The sequence below is a fragment of the Haemaphysalis longicornis genome, unplaced genomic scaffold (genome assembly GCF_048455015.1).
Source record: "Haemaphysalis longicornis isolate Haplotype H1 unplaced genomic scaffold, Haemaphysalis longicornis Haplotype H1 scaffold_31, whole genome shotgun sequence".
Classification (NCBI taxonomy): domain Eukaryota; kingdom Metazoa; phylum Arthropoda; class Arachnida; order Ixodida; family Ixodidae; genus Haemaphysalis; species Haemaphysalis longicornis.
The window spans coordinates 1520218-1543637 of NW_027526340.1; the positions used below are offsets into that span (position 1 = coordinate 1520218).

The following is a 23420-nucleotide window of genomic DNA, read 5'->3' on the forward strand; positions in this document are numbered from 1 at the left end:
CACGCTACCGTCCTCACTCTCAACAACAGGTCCGCACCCCTCCCCCTACACTAAATAAAAAAATAATACTTACCGGCGCCTGGTTTCGATCCCACGACCCTGCGGGTGGAACGCAAGGTACATGGTGCTCTACCCACTGCGCCACAAAGCCGACACAGAATGGAAGGCTACGAACGCGCCTTATATCCTTGACTCGTTCAAACTACGTCAAGAAGCTGCTGATACAACGCATTCACTACCTGTGGGCGGAACGCGAGGTACATGGTGCTCTTCCCACTGCGTCACAAAACCGACTCAGAATGAGAGGCTACGAACGCGCCTTATATCCTTGACTCATTCAAACTACGTCAAGAAGCTGCTGATACAACGCATTCACTACCACCAACTCCCCAAACACTAAACGTTAACGCAATACACCCGCCCCCTATGCGATGCATTTACTCGAGTCCCCCTCGCGGGGAGATGGACCCTTTATTTAGGTTTTGATTTTATTTCGGTTTCAAGACTTCCTGGTGCTACGTCTCTTGTTTGGGCAGTTTTTTTTTTCTGTTTATATTTTCCGCCTAAATGCCCATTTTAGTTTCATTCTTTAAATGCGTTTCTTTAATTACTGAGTATATATAGTTTCTCTCGGTGAGCGCCCCTTTCCTGGCCAATACCTCTGAGGGGGTATGAGCCATATCTTCTTGCACCACCACCACTACGCACGAAAGGGTCGCTGCATCGGAGAGAGAGAGAGAGTGAGAGAGATATCGATAAAGAGACCGTCTTTGTGGCAAATCGCGAGAGCCGCGATTAGCCAATGTTTATTGTCTATGGCAAGAAGATGCAAAGTTCATAATTTTATTTCTAATAAAGCCAGTGAATCCTTCAAGTAAACGTTAAAAAATGATTCTAAGTGCAAAAAGCTGCAATTTATACGGAACATCAATCATGGTAGAAGCGTATGGTCGATGTGAGACACAGTGACTTCTTCATTTTGCCTATAGGCAGTCAAAGCGCTAAGTCATCACCGTTCCACCGAGCTGCGACCGCTCGCCTGCCCCGCTTCCACCTTCGAACACCGCAACGATAAACGGCACTGGAGCAACGAGGACGAGACTTCGACGAGTTCAATGCCGGAGAACCTCCGATGTGAACGCCCGGCGACAAGTTTAGGGGCGTCCCGTCCTCAGAATGAGTCGGGCGGTCATCCTCAGCGTCATAGCCGCGGGCTGCTTTGTGAGTCACGATTTTTACTATCGCAGTGCATAGAGTGTCATACGATGGCGCTCTAGCTCAGAACTGTAGCCATGGCTAGAGTGCCGTCCGATGACATTGCAATATTTAAGACTAGTCTGGCACAGTACGAAACGTCTGTCGCTGTGGTGTAGAGGTTCCGTCTTAGTTTGCTGGTTCCAGGGTCGGTGGTTCGAGATTGGCTTTTACCTTTTTTCATTTTTATTTTCTTCTTTAGATTTCATGTCCTAGGTTAACTTTTGGTTTTTGGTCTTTTATGTGATGGCTTTCTGTTCGTTAGGTTCTGTTATGTTAGGTTGTTTTACCTTACGCTACGTTAGGGAGAGTGACGCGGTGCCAAACACGGAGCTTTTTTGGTTTTTTTTTTTTACGAAAAGCCGGTGGACGTCGATATAGTGGAGTACTTATAGTAGCGTCTAAGGGCACTTTAGACAGAGTGACTATATTTGTGAAGCATTACAGATGTCAAACTAAATGTTGTCTAATACGCTGGAAGCCCCAGTTGAGGGAATAGGCCTCTTTGGTACGAGAATTGTTCGCGCCACCGTTGCTAACAAATGGTTTGTCAAAGCTACAGCCGCTCAGAGGAGAGCTGTTTAAAGGAAATGAAATTAAAAAAAAAACTGTGCGTGAGAGGGGTTGGGAGGTGAATGAAAGCTGTTTTATTTGAGATACCGGCTTAGCAACTTTGACGTACAGACCGTTGCCCAATTTACTCAGGCGTTTTGGGCTGAGCACTGCGTTTTCAGTGTAACTCTAGCGGTGGGTTGCATTACCAGTTGGGATTGAAATTAAAGGGAGAAGCAGTGCAAACTTCTTTTGTTGCCTGATATTAAGTTAGCTGCACGTTCCCTGAAAAATCAGTCACAATTGCTAGCGCTGTCGCATGCGTCATAATTTATAAGTCAGAAGCCTTCGCGTGTTTTTTTTTAACTTACAGATTATCAATGTTTTCATGGTTCTCGAAAACTCTCAATCACTTGCCCTTGTAAATCGCCTCAGACTCGCCCCTGGACGAGAGTCAGCGAGCAGCTTTCGCGGTGAGTCTTGACTTCGAGTTTAAAGCATCGCTTCACTATTTTTTTCTCGGCGGTGTCTATTCTCACGGCAGCCGCGAGAATTACCGTCGGAGATTTCTCACGGCAGTTTCCCCAAAAGCCTGGCAGGTATAAAATTAGCCTAATGTTACCTGAACTAAACTAAATAGACTAAAACAAGAGACGAAAATGAGGGCCACATTTGACCTAACGTAGCCCAGCGTAACCTGGCATAACCTAACATCACTAAATCTAACCTAACATAACCTGTCCTAACCTAACTAAACTAATGCAACACAAGTATGCGTAACGTATCCTAACTTAACCCAGCCCAACTGAAACGAACCTAACCCAACTGCAACGAACCTAACCCAACTGCACCGAACACAACCTATCTTAAACCCGATCCAACAGAATCCGGAAGTCCTGTGCGTCAATCGCGTTATGATTGTAAGAATAACCAGAGTGAAAAAAAAGCTCAACAAAAATCAGATGCGCGAAATTTGCCAAAATCGGGAAACGAAAAACCCGAGTCTTCCCATTACGCCACAGAAGTAACAGTTGCATTAAGTTTTCGTCGTATATTTGTCCCAAGGAAGCTGGCCCCGGGTGCCGTGCCCACCCAATCAGAGGCAGCTGCCGTGAGAAATTTCTGGCGGTAATTCTCACGGCTGCCGTGATAATGGACACTACATTTTTTCTGCCGGTACCAACAAAACCCGAGGGCAATAGTGGTACCCGGAACTTGAATGTGCGATTGAGAGCCTCTCTGTAAAGTTATATGTACAGTCATGGACAAATTAAATGCGAACACGAAAATGTGAGCTGGAACACACAAATAGCATGATTTCTTTTCAGGCAAGTCAAATTTACGCATCGCTTAATCACAGCAATAAAGTTTGTAAATGTGGCTCTCCAAATATACCAATACTGTGCCCTTATTGGACCTCCACTAACAGTATTTTTTTTTAATTTTGCGTGCTCTGGTTCATATTTTTGTGTTCGCATATCATTTGCCCAGAAGAAGTCAACATCATTATATATGTGGCAAATACATGGTTTTTGAACTGTAACTCGTGCGGAACGGCGGATGCTGCAAATTTGTGAATAATTCACAGCGCTGGAGGCTCGAGAAAGTTTTCGCCAGGTTTTAGGAAATTCCGGTCAATAATGCCCCCCCCCCCCCCCCAAACGAAAAACAAACCACGCAACCTTTGCGCAAACAAAATGGCTAACACGTGGCGTAATCTTTCTCGACAAACGCTTACAATTAGTCACGTATTTACTACCAGTCGCAAATGGGTTACCTCAGGTGTTACCTCAACGATACTTTTGCGGGGTAACAATTGAAAAGAACATCGCCATCACCCGCATCTCCAGCTAAGTTTTTCCAAACTCCAGCGAATAATAATGATTCAATGGCAATATAAAGAACACTTATACCTCAGAACTGCCCACGTCAGAGTCCACGCAACGTGAAAATTGCGAATGCACAACAGCCATTTTGTCAGCCGGAAGCGCGTGACCCAACCGAGAGCCCATCACAAAAACGCTTCCGGTCGGAATGGCAAATTCAACGAAAATTTATGAAGTCGAGGATACGAACACGTACTCAGCGGCCACCACATTTTATGCACTGGAACGATCTGCTGTATTATAACTCCACTACGTCGGCGAAAAATATGTCAAAGCCACATTAGCGAGCATCGCAAATTGTCGCCGAAGCTAACCCACTTCGCAATCGTTAATCTTTTTTTGGTAACGTCCTCAATAACGCATCTTCTTCTTCTTCCAGGCCTCGCCGCCCTGGCGGTCGTTTTGTACGTAACCGTATTCTCGCACACCCTCGGTTGCATCGCCACCGTGATCTTCATCTGCTCCCAATGCACTGTAAGGCTTTCCCTTTTTCTTTCTTTTTTAAATCCATGGATGGATGAATACGAAATTTAAACAAGCATGATCGTGCGTGACGCACAAAAGTTAAAAAAAGGAGAAGGGCGTTAGATTGTTCTGGAAAGGGTCCAAATAAGGGTGGATTTAGGTGGATGTCAAACTTTCCTTCGCAGAAACTTACTCCACTTGGGGGATTTCCCAAAAATCTGGTCGATTAACAAGGGCCTTTAAGGTAATCCGTGTTGTTCCCAGGCTAGGCGATATTTAAAGTAAAAGTTGAGCTTCTTCAAGTTGCGCACTGGATGATTTTAAATGAGCAGCTGCTCGTCCGCCCCTCTACGAATGTTTCACTACGCACGACCGGACCAGTTCGGCAGCATTGAATTACTTGCACACAAAAAAGGCACCATAACGAAGCTTGATCGCCCTCCTAATTATGCCGCTTACGAGGAACGATATGAGGGCATACGAAGACTTTTGAAAGGGAACATCTCTCGTTCCACTCCACACTACATTTCCGTATTGAAGCATGAACTAAACTTTCTTTGGGGGAAAGGGGGGACTGTAAAAGAACCTTACCTGGAGCGCCTTACCTCTGCCGAATGCGCGGAAAATTCTGTAGGCTGTTTTATGAGGAGGAGGAGGAATAAACGTCCCTATGAAGCAGCTCGTCTTGGGGAAGAGTCCTTATTCCAGGACCCCTTGAGACCGTCCGGCTTCCAGGGAATCGTCCGGCTTCCCTAGCCGGGAATCGTGTTTCATGAAACCTCTTTCGAGAAAAGTCCCGCATTTTCCAGTTTATAACTCGCTTTCGCTAACGTTGATGCGCAGCAGAGAGAGAGGCGTCGACGTGAGCATACTCGCAGCTCGACGTATACGATGAGTACGACGTTGCTGCTTACGTCGTGGGGCTCAACTTGAAGGTTATCCACTGTCAATCCTATATGAGCATACACCTGAAAGTGTGTCAGTGGGCCTTACGACTGGAACCAGTACTCATCGGAAATAGTATACTCATTGTACGTCAAGCTGCGGGTACTGGTTAACGTCGCAAGACCTCAAAGCCAAAGTTCGGCCTATAGGACGGGGCATGCCCAGAAGTTACTGCTGTTAATCCACCAAAAGGATAGGTAGCTCAGTGGGGGATTGGAGAACGCTTTACAAGAAATCTGGGCCTGTACTCTGAATCCTGTGTGTGTGTTTTGAAGCCGACCAATTGGTTGAATGCCCACAAATTAGAACGTATACCCGTTGTAGAATAGAATTCGACAACGCTTTATAAAAAGAAATGTATGCTTCTTTCGCACGTCATTCCGCAGTTGGTGCAGACAAACCGTCTGTCTTAACGCGAGACCACTGGATTTGCCATTTGGAAAAACTGTGTGCGAAACCACCCTCAGAAAAATAACGCAGGAAGAAGAGTGTGCGCCTGCGTTGTAAAGCAATGCCTGCTAATTAAAGGGACCCTGCAACACTTTCGATAAGCGCTTTCACTCTTTCCTTCGCGTCTCGAAGCACAGCGAAAGGTATATATCGCCAGCACGGAGCGGCATTGCGTGATTTCCTCGTCGCACCAGATGCGCCTTCCGTTTCTGCTTTGTTTTTAAAAGTTGCTATCGAAAAGCGTTCATTGCTACAACTGAAGAAAAACCAGCCAACAGCCACTACATGTTCTTAGTGACGTAATTTTAGCGGTCGAAGAACGTCAAGACCGGGAAATAGAGAAAAAAATTTTGAGCGAGTTTCCAAGTTATCTAATGGGCATAGGGCAGTAATTTTTGGCTGAGGTACTTCGCGACCCCCTCATATAAGTACTGGGGGTGTTGGGAGACTACGTTCAAGCATTTAAGATTTAAAAAAAGTTTAAAAAAGTGTTGCAGGGTCCCTTAAGGCGCTGAGTTGGTCGCCTGATGCGCGAAAGAATGTCGGGCCAGCAAAAAAAGAGGAGGTCGCGTCTTTTTTGCCTGAAGAAACTTTACTGACACTGCTTAAAGAAGGCCGAGCCAGCAAGAAAGCAGAAGGCATGTCCTCTTGCTCGCGAAATATTGCTCGCCGAGTTCCGTTGTCGCTCTCCTCGACAACACCTGGGGCTAAATCTTCATCCTGACACGTTGAACTCGGAGATAGGACAGGTTTTAGCGCGATAGCGCTGGAAGTGGCCCTTGCGAACTGCTCACCCCAAAAAGGAAAAAAATACCGGCAAAACCGCAGTCGCAGTGCTGAATAGCTCCTGTGCAGGTTTCGGAACTGTGTTTAGTGCTTAGCCAAGGACATAAACGCAAGTGCTCCCGCGCTCAAGCACTACCACTGGTATTCACTAGGTGAATCAGCACTAATTTTTTCTGTCAGAGTGGATTCTTTATATTGTATGTAACTTCATTTTTGACACCTTCACATCCTAAAGCCACATAAGAAGGTGGTTAAAAGCATAACAGGTGTTTGTCTACAAGAAAAACTTTGTCGCCCAAAAATACTCTTAAACGCAGCCCGCTTGACTTTCGGAAACAATAAGACGGAGTAATGCGCCCGCTACTCTTGTTGTAAAAGACATGTTGCATTAGTCGTCTCACCTGTTGCCTAATTCAAACTAAATTTGAAACTCTGTGTGTTCAAGATGAGACGAAGCGGTGCACATCGAGGAAATTCAATGGAGGATAAAACTTAGAAAAGCACCAAAAATTGGGACTTTGTTATACAGCGAGTGCGAGTAATTACACAGTTATGATAATAACAGACCATAGCAATAAAATACATAGTTAACTGCATTCGTCCCAGGTATCCAGAGCAAAGAGACATGAGTAATCTTAGCCACCAATAAAGGCAGAGCCAAGATTTACATTACAATGCTGTTCGCACATGAGATCAATTTGCAACTGCCCGACGTTTTGGCTGTCATTTTGCTTTTCGAAGGGAAGCAACCACGCACAGGTGCTGGCCATCCCCGCATCTTTCCCAGGAGCATCTTTGTGGATCTGAGCCCACTAACCGTGATGGCGTATGCTATAGCCGTCTCGCAAACCAAAATCTGCTGTAGGTAGATTTTGGTTGCCAATGATGTCAACGCGGCGACATACGTTCAATCGCAATAACGTACAACTTCGCGCTCGTTGGTAAAAGCCAATTTCCTGAAAAAAAAAAAAAAAAAACTGCAAGCTTCTCGTGCTTCTTCTCGTGCTTGCTTGTTCTTTGCTGCACACTAATAATACCATTTATAGTAACACTAACAAAAACTCTAATAATAACTTATAATGACACTACTTTAACACTTATAACAACATTTATAATAGCACTTATCACAACACTTATAATAACCCTCCTAATAACAAAATCGCTTTATACGAAATCTCGCTTTATTCGAAGTGTTCCAAGGCAATAGAGAGAAATTTATACCCGCTTTTAACGAAGCACCACTCATAACGAATAGTTTTATGTGCCGATCATTCCGTTTTAACGAGGATTTACTGTATAATTTTATTGTACTTTAAGACATTCAATGCATTCCGTACGTACTGTTTGTTTTAAGGGCAAACATACGGTGAGGACGCCGAAAGGACAAACTTCTCAGCGTCGCCTGGCGTTGTGGGCGGCAGCGTGCATATATATTTATTTTTATTTCGGCATGTTGGCAGTGCATAGTAACAGCAAAACGAGTTTCTTGTCTCGTCAGTCCCGACTACGCTGCTGAGTCATGCCTTCTTGGTTTTAACCAGAGAAACCGACACTGCGTCAGAGTCTTCTTGGCCTGGAGCGGAATCGACATCTTTATCTTATCTGTGTGCGACGTCGCGCTATACTACCTGGTTCAGTCCGTCGTTAATGAGGTAAGACTGCGGCTCGAAAGGCGGCGCGAGCATCATAGCACCAAAAGGGCATGCTAATTGCAGTACTACCGAAAAAACATGGGTCAGGTTTAGGGATCGTAAACGTAGAAATCACGAGCGACAGACGCGTAGCCGGTGCGCCATTCATGGTGAGACTGAGCGACCAAGCGTCAGCGAAGCAGCCGTTTCATTTCCGCCTAGACACGTGATATCTCAGCGGCTAGGCTCCGAGCGACTGCAGCTGCGACACCTCTCCGCAGCAAATCACGTGGCGTGACGTCACGCTCGCGCTTAGTCTGAACAAGGTCATTGCGACGAAATGAATGGCTTTGTAATGCATGTTGAGAACAGCTTGGGACCTTTAATAGGTGACTAGCGAAGCTAATACGCGGGCAGGAGCGGGAGCGTACCCGGCTCCTCGGGGTAGGCAGTAAAGAGAGCAGAGCGGTATCGTAGGCCATCTTGAGGACAAGGATTACACCCACCCAAAAATTAACAGCACACTCATCAACCACTCCATGTTTCTGTGCCTACAGCACTTCGTCACGAAAGATTTCGGCTGAGGCTACATTAGTAGCGTCACTGGAAAACAGACCCCTCTTTGCATCATGAGCAATATTGCTGCGCAATGCTGAAAGTGTTGCACTGAGTCTTATCTGGGCACGATGATGCCAGTTTGCGCAGCCGGCTTCTCATAAGAAACGTGTGTAGCGCTGAATATTTTCAGCACATAACGGGGACGAATAAGGCTTGTGGTCATGTTTTCGCTCCTCAACTCCTCCTTTAAGGCTACAGCCGTTCGCCCCACAACTCACCGGGGTGGCGAAGCACACGCAGACGCAGAAGCCCACGCACACACCAAATTCCATTTCAGGCACCCGTGATGCTTTCAGCAATAAGGCGGTCCCCACGCAGCCTACTAAGACGCTGTCAATTCCAGTAGTCTTCTCCTCTCAATATTTTCTTATTGTGATTAGTATTACCGCGGTTACCGCATATCAAAAGATGGCATATTTCTGTCATTTTTTCGCGAGCCATTTGTAACGCTGTAGAAGGTGTTGAGAAATAAAGAAGCGCAGGCAGGGGGCGACAGTAGGGGAAGAGGAAGAGGACGATCAGGGGGCGCTGACTGCCTCGCTAATCGACTCGATCACCACATTGGAAGCAGACGCTGGTCTTCTTTCGCTACACATTTTCTGGTGCCGTGAAACCCCGGGAACCGGCGCACGAGCGAATCTACGTTCGACGGCGCAGCGGCTCCGAGGCACGCGAGGCTTGGATACCTTCGTACTGCTTTATCCTGGAAGCCTTGCCCTGTACTGCTTTATCCTGGAAGCCTTGCCCTTTATCCTGGAAACCTTGCCCTGGAAGCCTTGCCCTTTATCCTGGAAGCCTTGCAACCCCAGCGTCTTGTTTCATCGACTGGTGCCATGGACGCTCTTCTTATTCGCCGAGATGTCCTGCGAGCGACCATCTCCGGGACCATGACAGCCCTCGACGCCTTGCTGCGGAGCCAGGCAGCAACGGCCCTTGACAGACAAAATGTCCTCGACCTCATCTTGCATGACCAGGTGAGCCTTCACCAACTCGACGCTCAAGTTCAGGAGAACCTGAAGGATGAAGTTTTTGGTGCCGACGTTTTAGAAGCGATAGATTACGACGAGCGATCTGCGCCCTGCGAACGCGCGTACGCTTCTCCGCGAGCCAAGACTCTTCCGCGCAAGCCCCGTCCTTCAATCTCAGGCGGCCCTGTTCACCACCCGCATCGCAACCTCGACTATTCGCTCGCGTCCCGAGGAGGCCCGGCGGACAATGGTCCCGGGTGACGTGCCGCACGTGCGGGAAATGACTGGCGCGCGGGTAGAACAGGGAAACGGCGACGGAGGCGCTTCGGCCTTACAGGACGCCAAGCAGGACACCGAGGTGCTCGGCCAGGGAGAGAGGCTCCAGCAACTGCGCAGTCCTGCTGCTTCCGTGACTGCAGTTTTGGGGAAGCCTCAAGGACAGTCCCGGGACCTCGGCATCGGTGACGCGGCTATCGTTTCTGAGACGGCCGAGCGGCCCTCCCGTGAATCTAGCCTATTCAAAGAGACTTCTGCTTTGGAGATGTCGAAGTGGCCCCAGACGGACGCTGGTATCACGGACGCGATTCTCACTTCGGAGACGTCACTACAGACCTTCCGCAACCCTCGCATTCACGACCTGACTACCGCTACGGAGACGTCGGACCCGTTCTGCCACGGCCCTAGATTTGATGATGCGACTCCTGTTTTGGAGACCTCCGAGTTTCCCTGTTTCGACCCTTACGTCGGCGACGCATCTCTCGTTTCGCAAGCATTTCAGCAACACAGTTACGAGTCAAATATAGTTTCATTGTGTCCAGCAACGAAAACGCGGTTCGTGCAGAAGATGGACTCGCTTCAGGGGACAACGAAGCGGATGCTTCTCCGGCGCTCCGTGAGCGAGGTTCGACTCCAGAGGCGAGCAGCGGCCGCTCTCATACTATCCCGTTGGCGACGAATCCACGCGGTGACACAGAACGGCTGCTTCGATGGTGGCGACCCATTTTTTGGCGAGCGCGATTCCATGCTGGACGCACCTTTCTGCTACGCTTACGCGCCCGACCAAAGTAAAGTCCCCTTGTCCGCCGATGAAACAGCATCGTTACTTCAGCGCATCGACCGATTCGTGGAGGCCGGACAGGATATGAGCACAGCGACAGTGATACAGTCGAACACGGATATATCGAACACGGGTATATCGAATTATTGTCTATATCGAACTCATAAATTATCCCCTTGAAAATTCTGTGTAAAAGTGTAGGAATTCGTACGCTTATATCGAACCGTATTTTTCCCGACATTGGGTATATCGAACGCCGCGCGAGCTGGAAGGTGCTCTTCGGCGGTCGCTGCACCCCCGATTGAAGTTGAGGGAATTCGCGGGCATGGCGAAGACTGGCTCACGGAACTAATCCCCCCTACAGGAACGAATTTGCGCTTTCCCAGTCGGGCCCCGCTACCGGCCGCCGTAGCGTTAGCGGACGGAGCCCGGCATGCTAAATCTCTCTAGGCACACAAGCCCGAACGCTCGAAAAATGTGACAGTAGCAGGTAGGGATGCCCCGACTGCGCACGTCCTTTTTTTTTTTTTTTTTGTGGCTGCGTACGTTCCCCAGCTTGCCGAAAAAGAGTTTTTTTTTCCTCTCTCTCTGGGTCTGTCTTCCCCCGATGTCATCTCGGGAAAGGGAAGAGGGAACGAAGGCGCTGGCGGCCTCCTCCTTCTTTTGCATTTTGCTGATGTTGCTGCTGTTTGGCCAGTTGTCCCACACCTTTTGGAGATCACTGTTTTTCTCGGAGATGACCATCGCGAGCGCTTTGTTGGAGTCCGTTCAGAGAGCCTTGGAATTGTTACCTTCAAAGTTCTTGTGGTACGTGTGCGCTGTTCTTCTTTTGCGTGCGTGTTGGGAATGGTGTGCGAAGGGGCAGTGTACTGCTGGAATTTTCTAGTTGTGCAGCCTCGAGAAGATCGAGACCAGCGCCTTTAATTTCATTTCCAGGACGAAGAAGCAGGCCAAGTTCAGCATTTTTTTTTTCACGGAAATAAAGCGTCCTGTTGCGGCGTGAGTGCGGAATTAGTTGTCATTCACGAATGCGACGATCGGTAAGTGATCGTCCGCCATAGGTGAGGTCTCAGAGCCCATATTTTTTATATCGAATTTTTTATATATCGAACTATTTCGCGATCCCCTTGGAGTTCGATATATCCGTGTTCGACTTACTGCATTCGCTGTATGTTCTCTGGGCACTTGGTTGCCCGCATCATCTGTTTCCTTTCGATCCTGGCGGCTGCCTTCTGGCCGAAAACTGTGAGGACAGCTTGTTATCCCGGGTGACCATACGAACATTCGTAGTCTTCACTTTTAGATATGTCACTTTGACCCAACAACCCAGCAAGCGCTCGTTGCCCGTGCCGCTGCCAGCTAGCTCCTAACGAACTTGGCGGCGGCGGGAGTGTGTTGAGAAATGAAGAAGCGCAGGCAGGGGGCGACAGTAGGGGAAGAGGAAGAGGAGGATCAGGGGGCGCTGACTGCCTCGCTAATCGACTCGATCACCACATTGGAAGCAGACGATGGTCTTTTTTCGCTACAGAAGGCAGCGCTGCGCTCGCTGGGAACTATGACAGGCCTGCAGGTGTCGTTCAATTGAGCGAACGACTTTACGAATAGTGTATTGTGCACGCAATGAAGTTAGCTCCGACGGTTATTCCGGTCGAGTGTTTGTGGCCTGCTCGCGGCGCTTGCATGAGCAGAACAGCGTGTACGCTAAGCTGAGCACTAGGTTGAATATCTCCATTTCTTTGTCTCACTAAGTTTCATTTGATATTTCCGCATACTATTCAATGCATGCGTCAATGGAAGTAATGCTCCAGGCGTACGAAATGCGCTGAAGACGCGCAAAGGTAAAATGAAGGCGGCAGCTAGTCGCAGTTAAGTGTTTTGTAAACACCTTTGTGTAATTCAGTGCTTCTTCACTTCACGGGGAAAGGCATGGGAACGGTGCGCGACTGCTCTCAGGCCTTGACGAAAAGTTCAGTAGGTAGGGTTAGCTTCTGGTCGTCACCCGACAGGCAACCTTCATAAGGTACCACCGTACTGCCTATACTATAGACATTGTGGTAGCATCCCCTACAGCGCCCTGAGAAACATCGGAGTGTGCGCAGTTTGAGTATAGGGGCCCCCCTTCCTTCTCAGCCACTGGCTGAACATACTGGGGCCCTTTTAAAATATTTAGCATATATAGTCGCGATGCACATGTAGACTCGATGTAGACTCGACATGTAGACATGTAGACTCGATATGCAGTAAACGTGAACATAACTGGGCTTCGCTGACGTTAGCCTATAAGCATGATTCCTTCATTGCACAGCCAGCTTTAAAAGTGACGCTGGAAGTCTGTCACTTCCCTCTCTCTGCTCTCTCTCTCTCTCTTTCTTTTTCAAGGGTTACCGTGCCTTGCAAAGCACGATGCAAGCCACAGAGGAATATGTAAGTGCTAGTTTCTTGCTCGTTTTCATTTCGGCTTGTCGAAGATAGCACCTTTTCGATTTCACACGCTGCGATCCGTGGCGGTGCAGGATAGCGAAGGATACACGTGACCATTCGCAGGCTGTCATGCAGTTAAGAGGATTTGTGAAGTTGGCAACAACAATGAGTTCAAATGGATACAAGTTATTGGGAATGTGAACGAGCGAAGAAAAGAACCACTGAAAACATTTCGTGCCATTCTACGCTATGGGGGTGGATGACCGGAGCCGGGAGGAGCTGTTTATGGGCATTGGCTGGCGACAAACTCCGGCTCAAACCATGCTGTCGCGCCGGGGCAGCGTTCAGCGCGATTGCGAGCATGTTTCGCTGAGCAACGCATAATGTTGGAAGGCCAGCTGACAAAGACCAAGCTTGCACCAAGCGTTTTAAAATCGGCTTCACTTGTAAACACAAAAGCATTGCTACAAAGCAATCTTTTAGGGGCAGTAAACTCAGTCATATCAAAATATGAAGCGTGGGAGGGGAACAGGTGTCCATACGGAGAGGGTGCACCGAAAGGAGGAAGGGGCGGTTTTTCTCGTCTCACGGACATAAAAACAAAAGAAAAAAAGCCGAGGAGTTAGCCTATAACAGCTCCGCTCTAAATCTTAAAGTCGTTTCATTGAAATGAATGCGCTCAGTATCGCTCGAACGGGGGAGCACCGCTTTGCTGTAGGCCGTTTGCTTTGTTTTATTTTAAGTAGTGCCCCCCCCCCCTTCGGTGTGAACGCACACACGTTGAGATTAGCGTCGGTTACGCTGTTGTTCAGCGCATACCTTCAAATGTTTACGTAAAGGCACGGGGAAGAGTGTTAAGTGCGACTATTCAAGAAAAACTCAACTCCGGGTGTGGTGCAATTACATCGCGAGTCAGTTCATTTTGAAGCGAAAACAGTGCCGCGACCAGAGCGCGACCGTTAACGAGATGTTTCTTGGAGTTTCCGCGGTTTCGGGATAGATCTCGCCGGTTTTGGCCTATATTTTCAAACTTGGCGCGCTTTCACCACCTGATAGCAGGAATATGAATGGATGGGTCTATACTCTATCTTGTTCAGGCAGTCACGAGCTCACTATAAGAAGTATGTTTTCTTTTTCATGTTTTTCACACAACTCCAGACCACGCAGACCTCGGACTATGTGGAAGGTGGCTTGATGGACAAATATCCCTCAGATCCCGACGACATTGTTTCGGTAAAGGCACCTAGTAGCCGGCACTTCGATTATTTTTGTTTCACATCTACAAAGTTTTAGTAAGTGTCTGCTGCATTTTAGTGATTGATGACTGTTACCTTTTATGCAGGATGACACCACTACTGAGGGGAGTAAGCGAGAAGAGTCGTACCCTGTGAAGGTCATTGGCTTTACTGGGGTATGCATCGTCCTTTTCCTTGAAGGCGTTGTAATTTTGTGATTTTAACAGCCAGAAAAAATTATTTCAACACAAAAGTGTTTTATTCCGGGATACACAAAGATTTTGACGTCATATCCGTCACGGAAATGACGCCAGTACAATAAAGCAAGCGGCCTGCAAAGGGTGCACCTCTGCATACAGGGTCTTGTTGCGGGGAAGCAACCCTTAGTACTAAAGAGTACGTTGTACTTAGGGTTGTTCGTTTTCGGGTTTTATATTTTAACACGAACGTGTTTTATGCCGGGATACACCAAGATTTCACTGACGTCATATCCGTCACGGAAATGACGCCAGTACACCTTTGCCGAAGCGACCCGCCAGCAGGAGGACGCTCTCCAAGCACACCCACAAGACAGCCCCCGTCCCGCAAATCATGTTCAGCTTCACATTTCGCTGCACATTTCACTTTCGTGTTTTACCGATTCCTATGACAGAGGAAGATTTTTTTTTTTTTTTTCGAAATGCGAATTTATGGGTTTAGCACGGGAAAAGAGCTTTCGAGAAGAAAGAAGAAAGAAAGAGAAGAAAGAAAGAACGTTGATTGACTCTTGCAAAATGTGAAGATTACAATATCAGATATATACAGACGAGGTTCCCATTGTTGAGACTGCACCTGGACCCTGGGTATATTATTACACGGAAAAAAATACAGAGAATGCAGTTAAATACAAATTACATAGTCACAAAACTTAGAGTTTGGTACCGCGGTAGTAGTGTGCACTACTAGAGTTAAATAACAACAGAGCAATACGAACGGAGAAGCTCATGTTATAACATTGCTATGGCAGACTCGATTAAAAATAAAACAAGGAAAGGAAAAGGGAAAAATTAAAAATTAAAAAAGTAATGCAATGAAGAAAGAGAAAATTGAACACTTCGTTGCTTTGTTTTTTGTATTTTCTTACCGCCTACTGAAATTTCACACGCGCGATTGTTTCTCGTTTTACGGTGTCAGCAGCCAGTACTGAGATTTCCGCGTTAGGAGTGTACTGTGCAGTTGCTGCTTGCAAAAAAGAAAAGAAAAGAGCGTCCCCACAGGCTAGTATTAACCCACAGGGTAAGGTTGGGCATAAGGCTGCATAATACGGCTCATAGTGTAAAAAACGTATGTCAATAAGTAGCTTATTGTCGATATTCTTGCTACACTTATCATTAATGTTGCAAAGCTCATATTGTTTCCTTTTCGCTGATGGCTGTAAAATGCACGGCATCCTGCAATAATAACAATACTAAACGCGCCAATCTTCCATTCCAGAGAATCCACTCGAGGTCCTCGCTTTCTGAAATTGTCCTTTTCGCCATCTTTAAGGTAAGTTAAAAAAAGGTACAGTCATACATGAAGTACATTGCCGCACAGGTCTGCTAGTTGTCTGGCTTTTCAAATTGCACCACTACACGGGTCACTGTCAACTACCCGCCTAAGTCGTAATTTTGGAAGGACGTCCCCACGGGCATCCCCGCAGCCTTAATAAGGCTGCGGGGATGCCCCCACGGATGCGGGGACAACCGCACGGGCGTACTTCTCGTCCCGTAATGTCAAACCGTCATGTCAAATGGTGATTATCGCTATCCTTATCGGTGGTGCTCCACCTTCTTAATCTACCTCTGCAGTGGTCACGCTTCGTGTGATCCTGCTTCTGGTTTCGATTACGAGCTGGAATACACCGAGAAAAAGGTGCGAGAATGTGGTGTGATTTCCAGTGCGGTACGACTTTTACACTAAAGATTGTGTTGATAGGAGGTGTGTCACGCTTCGGAGCGTCACTTCTACGCGCCGCGCCCAGCAGTGCTTATAAAGTTTCATATCTGAAATCGCGTTACGTGCATTTACATACTTACACTCGTTATAGCTACATACATGCCAAACTAGCTATCGTTTAAGTTTATATCGAAACAGTGGTTAAATAAGCACTAGTAAGTACACACTTAGTGTAAGCAGTTCATGTTAAGTGGGCTGAAATGTGGACACACAGGCTCACATTTTGGCGGATACAAATTGTGATCGGTTGGTAAGAAAACTCAAGCCGGGATAAAATGACACCATGATATAAATTAGAGTTATCGATAAAGCCAGCAGGTAACTCTTGAGCTGTTTGGGTGGCACTGAAATGCTGACATTGGTTAGCATAAATTTCCAACAGCCGAATTTCACAGCAGGAATAGCATTAAGATTAAATTGTAAGTTGTCGTGGTAACAATTTATTTCGCTGTACACAACACAGCCGCCCGCGAATAAATATAATGCCAGAGAAAACGCGTGCTGGAAGATCATTGACTTGGTTAAGGAAAAGAAGACGACCCAGCACTGAGCCTTGTGGCACACCGGACTAAACACGTGTTAGCTTAGAGTTAAAATTATTGGCGAATACATATTGCGAGCGGTTGGTAAGAAAAAACTCAGGCCAAGGTAAAAGTTTCGAATCAGTTAAGCTGGTTCAGTGTTTAAACAGCAATAATTTAGGACACACGTTATCGAATGCTTTGGAAAATTCAAGAATACAATCGGCAAGAAAAATACGAAGGAGGACTGGTCACGAAAAGTATGCAGTTACGGGTGAATTATATGCAAGCTACGTTTCACATGAATATGATTTTCTGAAGCCATGTTGTAAACAAAAATATAGGAATTCAATTCAAGGAATTTACCTAGATAAAAAACAATATATGTTCGATTAGTTTACACCGAACGCTAGTTAATGAAATATGACAATAATTAAGGGTGGGTGCCTGTTACCCCTTTCCCGCTTTTAAGTGAGCTGGCAGGATACCATGGCCAAGCATGTATATGCTGCAGCATTTCCGGTGATTGTGTGAAAGTATCGTAGCTTCATGCCTAAACTGATGCGGCATATTCGAGTTTAGGACAAACTCGTGTTTTATATATTAGCAATTTATGTTAAGAGCATTTTAAAAAGTTGGGTTGGATGTGTGCTAACGGGTGGTTAGCAAGCGTCTAAAATTAGCCGGGAGGGTTCCGCAGATCAACCGCCGAAAATAACCCGGTGACTATCGTAAGCTGCCGCCACCGCACCGAAAGAAAACCGGTTTATTGCTGCTAACACTTTTGAGTACGGTGCGGCTGTACACAGAACGTCTGCATATCGTCTTCCCGACGCAGATTCTCGTGCTGTCCATGATCAAGCAGTACGCGGACGTCGAGGACGTGGGTGAGGGAAGCAGCGTACTCCAGAGCAGCAGCACCGAGTCACGCATCGCCTCCCTGAGAGCAGCTTACGAGCGACACCGCACCACGTTCCTCAGCAACCAGGAGCGAGTGGAGGAGGATCAGGCGCACCAGGTGGGCGTCAACACACCGACGCTGTCCCGTACGACAGGGGAGACCGCCACAGTCGTCGGAACCCTTCCAGTCGACCACGTTTCGGAGTTGTCTAAGCTTACCAGCCACAGCGCGAAGACAGTTTTCAGCCCCGGTGGCACGCTTCCCACCACTCCCAGATTGCACGACGCCCAGCTGGCCGACGACGCACCGAAGCTGCCTCATACGACTGCGGATGTCACCACAGTCGTCGCGACCCTGCCAGCTGGTCACGTGTCCGAGTTGCCTAAGTCCACCCGCAAACGCTCAAAGACAACGGTCACTTCCGGCGGCAAGCTTGACAACAGATACGACTACCTAATGGCCAACGACGCGCCGAATCTGCCTCGTATGACCGCGGATGTCGCCACAGCCGTCGCAACCCTTCCAGCTGGTCACGCTTCGGAATCGCCAAGGTCCGCCAGCAAACGCGCAAAGACAGCGGTCAAGGCCAGGGGCGACCTTTACAAAAGGCAAGACTTCTGACCCCCGCGAAGGAATCTGGACAAACGGCCCAGTTCCCAGCCTGTGTCTACTTGCGAGCATAGACACGTTGGCATGAACTATTAAGCTTTGGCAGCCGGTCTCAAGCAGTCAAGATGGAGGATGCCGCAGTTTCCGACTGGCTTGATTGCGGCTAGCGCAGTCCATGGTAGCGGGAAACGAAGACAGAAGGGCCAATTCTATGGTTGACGTCTGACCACCCTTCTGGGATTACGCCGACGGCTGAGCAGCGCACACGTTCGGCAAAGGTTACACGGACTACGGCTGCTGCAGCGGCCCTTGCAGACTTTTTTGAACTCACTCGTCTTTCACATTCGTTGTCATGTTTCGTTCTTTGGGATTATTCACACCCCAAATGTACTTTGTCATTTTGATTTCGTTCCAGACGCAATTTTTGTGCGATACGATGTCATAATATTTACATGCTCCTTTCCATTTCTGTCGTTGTATATCGTTATTAACGAATAATTGTGTCGCCCTTGACAGGAAGAGTAGGGTAATGCAGACAGTCGTGCGTATAGTTCATACTTGCCCAGCTTTTCTGGACATCCTATACATTTATCACCAATCGCTACAAAAATCTTGGAGTGTTGCTTTGCGTGTATTATTAGCTATTTAACCGTGGTTTACACCTGGTTTCAGTGTCGTAACCCATGAAGCGTACACTCCCTCAGCAACAACATTTGACGACTCATTACTCAAAGAATTAACGAAGAAATTTCTTCTAATATTTGTCGCTAAATTAGTACACAAACGCTTACAAGTTGCGGGGGCTGTAATTCTGTCGCACAATCTCGGGGCGGACATTTCTAAGCACCTTTGGAATTCCACTGCGCGATAATATTTGGAATGGCGGGAAATTGAGAATGGTTTAACAGGGAAATCTTATTGCACTGTAAACGCAAACTAGCCGGAAATGGAGTTTTAATCAAGTAATGTGCCCTGAAAAGTACTTATAGCAAAAAATGTACTCCCTAGGCATGGTCTTAACAAGTGGACGAACCTCCATGGTAGTACCGTTGCCCATCCGTGTAGCAAAAGGGAGGATTTAGAACGACATAACACCATTTGTGAGATGGCGTTCGGTCCCTTGTAAACAACCACGTCCACAATAAACTCCCCATCTGGGGTAATCATCTCAAGCGGGCGGTCGCCATGTTAGTCTTGTGTTGTTTCCGTGTGTCAGCACTTCAACCGTGGACTAATGCTAATTAGAACGAGAAAGCAGGACGCGACGGTTGCATGCAGCTACAAAACCGATACCGTACGTATACCCGTATAGATACTTCAGCCAGCGCGATCACAAGCAGACAGCGCGGCCGTGTTGTTTCAATCTGTTTATTTTGGCGGTAGGTGTTGTCAAACTCTGCTGCTAACAAAGAGACAGTTCTCGCCGTTGCAAACAATTGCAATGTTCATCTGCTTCGCTTGCTTGCGCATATATAGACAATTTAAATTCTCGTGCCAGCGCGCCAACGCACCCGACTGCAGCGACTCAACTTGCCCTGGCGGCACGACTTGCTTCCCGGATGTAAACAACCTCCGTGCTATCAATGCAGCGCGGCCGGTGACTTGGTGCGGCCGGAGCTTCAAGCGCCTCGCCTTGGGCCATCATTTTTTCTTATTTGAGAAGGACTAGTAGTGCCATTTGGTGGAAAGATTTTTATGTGCCCCTGTCACACGACGAACGGCCGCTAACAACATTTGGATACGGCGACAGCTGTGGACAGCTCGCTGGTAAGTGCTCTTTCATCAGTCGATGCGTTTGTCAAACGTTTGGATAGGGTTAACTGCGAAGTACCCGTGCCGCACACAGCACGTACACGCACGGGCAAAGAAAAAAGCGCACACTCGTTTTATTGTACTTGTTTGTGGCTTTTGGGGTGTGCATTCGCATTCTTTTGTAGGCCGGTTTGTAACAGGGCATTCCAGATGAAATCGTTTGTCGCGCGCGGCGTCGTTTCAAAGCAACGTGACGGTTACTCAGGTAGCCGAATCGCCTCCGACAGCGGTGCATCGTCGGGCCCGGTCGGTGAATATTGTGGGACTCTGTCTCTCATATGCATCGAACTGCTCGTGTTCTTTTTAGTTAACTGCTCTACTTTGTAATATCTATTTGTTAACGCTCCTGGTGGCTTGCCTGTCCAAATATAAGTCTTTCTGTTGTTTTCGTTCAAGGCTCTGACTCATTCCTAGCGCTCTGGTCGACGAAAGCCGCAGATCAGACGGCCACGCCCTTCGAAAACTGTGCCCTGTAGATTCGGTGGGGTTGTTTGCTCGCTTGAGTCGACTCTTCACATCTAACAGCGTACCCTATTAAGGAAACGGTGACATGCGTAAAAGATGCTATGAGCCTATCGAACGATTAAATGCATATAGTGTGGACCACGACGGCGACGTGGTTCGAAACCGAAATGTTTTTATTCCCTTTCGGATGATAATGAGGGGTCTGTATACAATCGGGGCCCGTCAGTCGCCAGCTAAGGCCACGTAATTAAAAACACAAATTCATGCCCTTATGGAAGAGAACAGAGTTTGCCGTAGCATGACACAAGTCTGCCGGGCATAAAAAAGGATATCATTTTTTTACAAGAACAATGCACACACTCTTCTTTTGTTGGTAATAAATTTGTCATAATCAGTAGTAAGACCATACACAAAAATTACTCGATTCATCTGACATTCGATTTTGACACGGAGCTTGCAGCTCCAAAAAGTGCACTGTGGTTTTGCGTGACGGAAACTTCTACAATCACCGTAAATTAACTAAGGCAGGTGTGTGTGGCATGCAGCGTTGGTAAGTTTGCGAGAATAGCGTTTCCATTTCAGCTGTTTTTTTTTTGTTGCCATGCAATCACAAGTAATTTGGTGCCATGAACGAGGTTTACGTTAGCTAACAATGCTGTAGTAACGGTTGCGGCTACAAATGACCTTATGCACCAATCACGCTTGTCAGCTCGATGACACAGAATATTAAGGTGTCAGAATACGGATGACTGAGTCGCCTAGTTTATTACTACTGTAAAAAAAGAAAGTGTTTTCTGACCCAGTGAAGGACTTTCCTGTATGACTAGCTGTGTTATGACAAATGACCATACTTGATGAGACAAGCCGCAACAAATTAGCTTTGGATGTAACACCAAGAGGGAAATAGGTGGAGGTATCTGGAAGTATAACTGAAACAGTGGGTGCCTGTCCGGCATGAATTCATTATTTGCTGACACGATTTTCTTCTGCAGATCCTGATACATGATCGAGTTGAATGACTTCATAGATCTTAAGGCAGGATAGGCTGTGCTGTACAAGGCAAGGCTGCATTCGGAAACCAAGTTGGCCCCTCCAGCAGAAGTGAGTATTGCCACGGCTTGCAACAGCCGTCCAGCTCGCAAAAGCTCCACTTTTTCTATGAAAGTGAGCCACCATGGTAGGGCAGAGGCAGTGTAAGGGTTTGCATCTTTAACTGTGTGCCCACTCACTTGAATAGATGCAAGCTGGCATCTTAAAGCAAGAAACAGCAGTTAACAAAATCATGCAATACCAAAGTGTTTTTCAGTCAAAAACAAAAACTAATCTATCAACCTACAGAGACTTGCATTTTATCTTCACTGTCATTTAAAGTTGTGCTCGAGTATATTGTGCGGAAGTAATATCTTTTTTATTGCTGCAAAACCACGACGGTTAATGTACTGGCACTTGGTTATATGAAGCCTTTGCATTCCTAATTTAGGTACTGGAATTCGCAGGGAACCTGGCCTTACAATTTTATTACTGTAACGAATTATTAAGTTCATTTAACCATAGTGTCTGTTTTGAATTTTACGTGTGGGGCATTTTTTTCTTTTTTGCTCTTTCAGGCAGATGTTCCTCTGACTCCCTGCCTGCATTCCGTGAACGGGGAAGTTAGCCTCCACATCGATGGCCAGCGTGTCTTGACTGCATCATCTTTACTGGGAAGACTGTGTAGTCTGTTTGCATCGTTCTGGGTTTTCAACATTCACTATCCCAAGAAGGCACACAGAGCTCTAACGTTTGTGGAACATGGCGTTTTGGACCTTGCCTGCACCAAACCACGTGTGAAGGATTTAGAACTAATTAACTTTTATCGCATCAATATCGCTCACTAATATTTGTTTTCAATCCTGTAATCATTGGATAGTAGTCAAAAAGAATTCCGTATTATATTTCTGACTTTTTCTTTTTTCTTTTTTTACTGAAAAGGGGATATTTGATGGGCCGTTCTGTATGCTCATAATACAGCTATCTTTCAGTGAATAATATTAACAAACTAATTTAACTTGAATCAAATATCTAAATAATATTGGCAACTGGTGCGAAATGAATCAACTAAAAATTATCCGAAAAACACGAATTTCATGGCTTTTTGTTCTCACTCTAAAGAAGCTGTCGCGATACCACCCATTCTGTTCTATATTATTGCAATTAACCCGTCAGACTCGGTCACTTTTCTTGGCGCATTTGTGTCTTTATCAAAACGCACTGGTATTTTCCGCAGCATATTTTTCGTTCTTTATATTACTCATTTATCCATAGCCATCTCACTGCAGTTTGTCTCCTACATCATTTATCTCTTGTGCCTTTACCACCTACAGAATGCTTGTTACCTTTCAATATCAAATCGTTGCACAGCTCTCGCTTATTTCACGACAAATTGAAAAATTGTTTTGTTGTTGTAAACCACTGCAACCATTTTTTCTTCACTTTGTGTACTTAGTACTGATGGGTACTGATAAGTTCTGATAAATACTGACGGGTTCTCGATCCTATAATGATTTCATTTACCATGCGGTTGTGTTTGTGCCTATCTGTTTTTCAAGTGTTTCCAGTTCTTGTATTAATATTGTTTCTACAATTTGTTCAACTAGCAGACAGCTCTCGCTCATTTCACCACCTACTGAATTTTTTTGTTGTTGTTGTAAACCACTGCAGCCATTTTTTTCACTGTGTACTGAGCGCTGATGCGTACTGATAAGTTCTGATAAGTACTGACGCGTTCTCGATCCTCTAGTATTCTATAATGATTTCACTTACCATGCGGTTGTGTTTGTGCCTATCTTTGTTTTTCGCGTATTTCCAGTTCTTGTAGTAATATTGTT

At 46.7% G+C, this 23420-nt stretch overlaps 1 protein-coding gene across 1 annotated transcript; it reads left to right on the forward strand.

Annotated features, from left to right (window-relative positions):
• The first annotated feature begins 884 nt into the window (after positions 1-884).
• LOC144177783 (uncharacterized) lies at positions 885-19192 on the forward strand. The gene is made up of 9 exons (XM_077705353.1): positions 885-1221; positions 2180-2279; positions 4072-4166; positions 7880-7990; positions 12992-13036; positions 14192-14266; positions 14376-14444; positions 15742-15795; positions 17605-19192. Exons 1-9 carry the CDS (start codon positions 1177-1179, stop codon positions 18286-18288), a joined length of 1278 nt encoding a protein of 425 aa, XP_077561479.1. The 5' UTR covers positions 885-1176; the 3' UTR covers positions 18289-19192.
• The last annotated feature ends 4228 nt before the right edge of the window (positions 19193-23420 follow it).

Bases quoted from the DNA above. Each gene is read 5' to 3' on its own strand.
- LOC144177783 (XM_077705353.1), top strand. From the start codon at position 1,177: ATGAGTCGGGCGGTCATCCTCAGCGTCATAGCCGCGGGCTGCTTT. The intron at 14,267-14,375 runs GTAAAGGCACCT...CCTTTTATGCAG, and splicing joins ATCCCGACGACATTGTTTCG to GATGACACCACTACTGAGGG. The intron at 15,796-17,604 runs GTAAGTTAAAAA...TTCCCGACGCAG, and splicing joins TCCTTTTCGCCATCTTTAAG to ATTCTCGTGCTGTCCATGAT.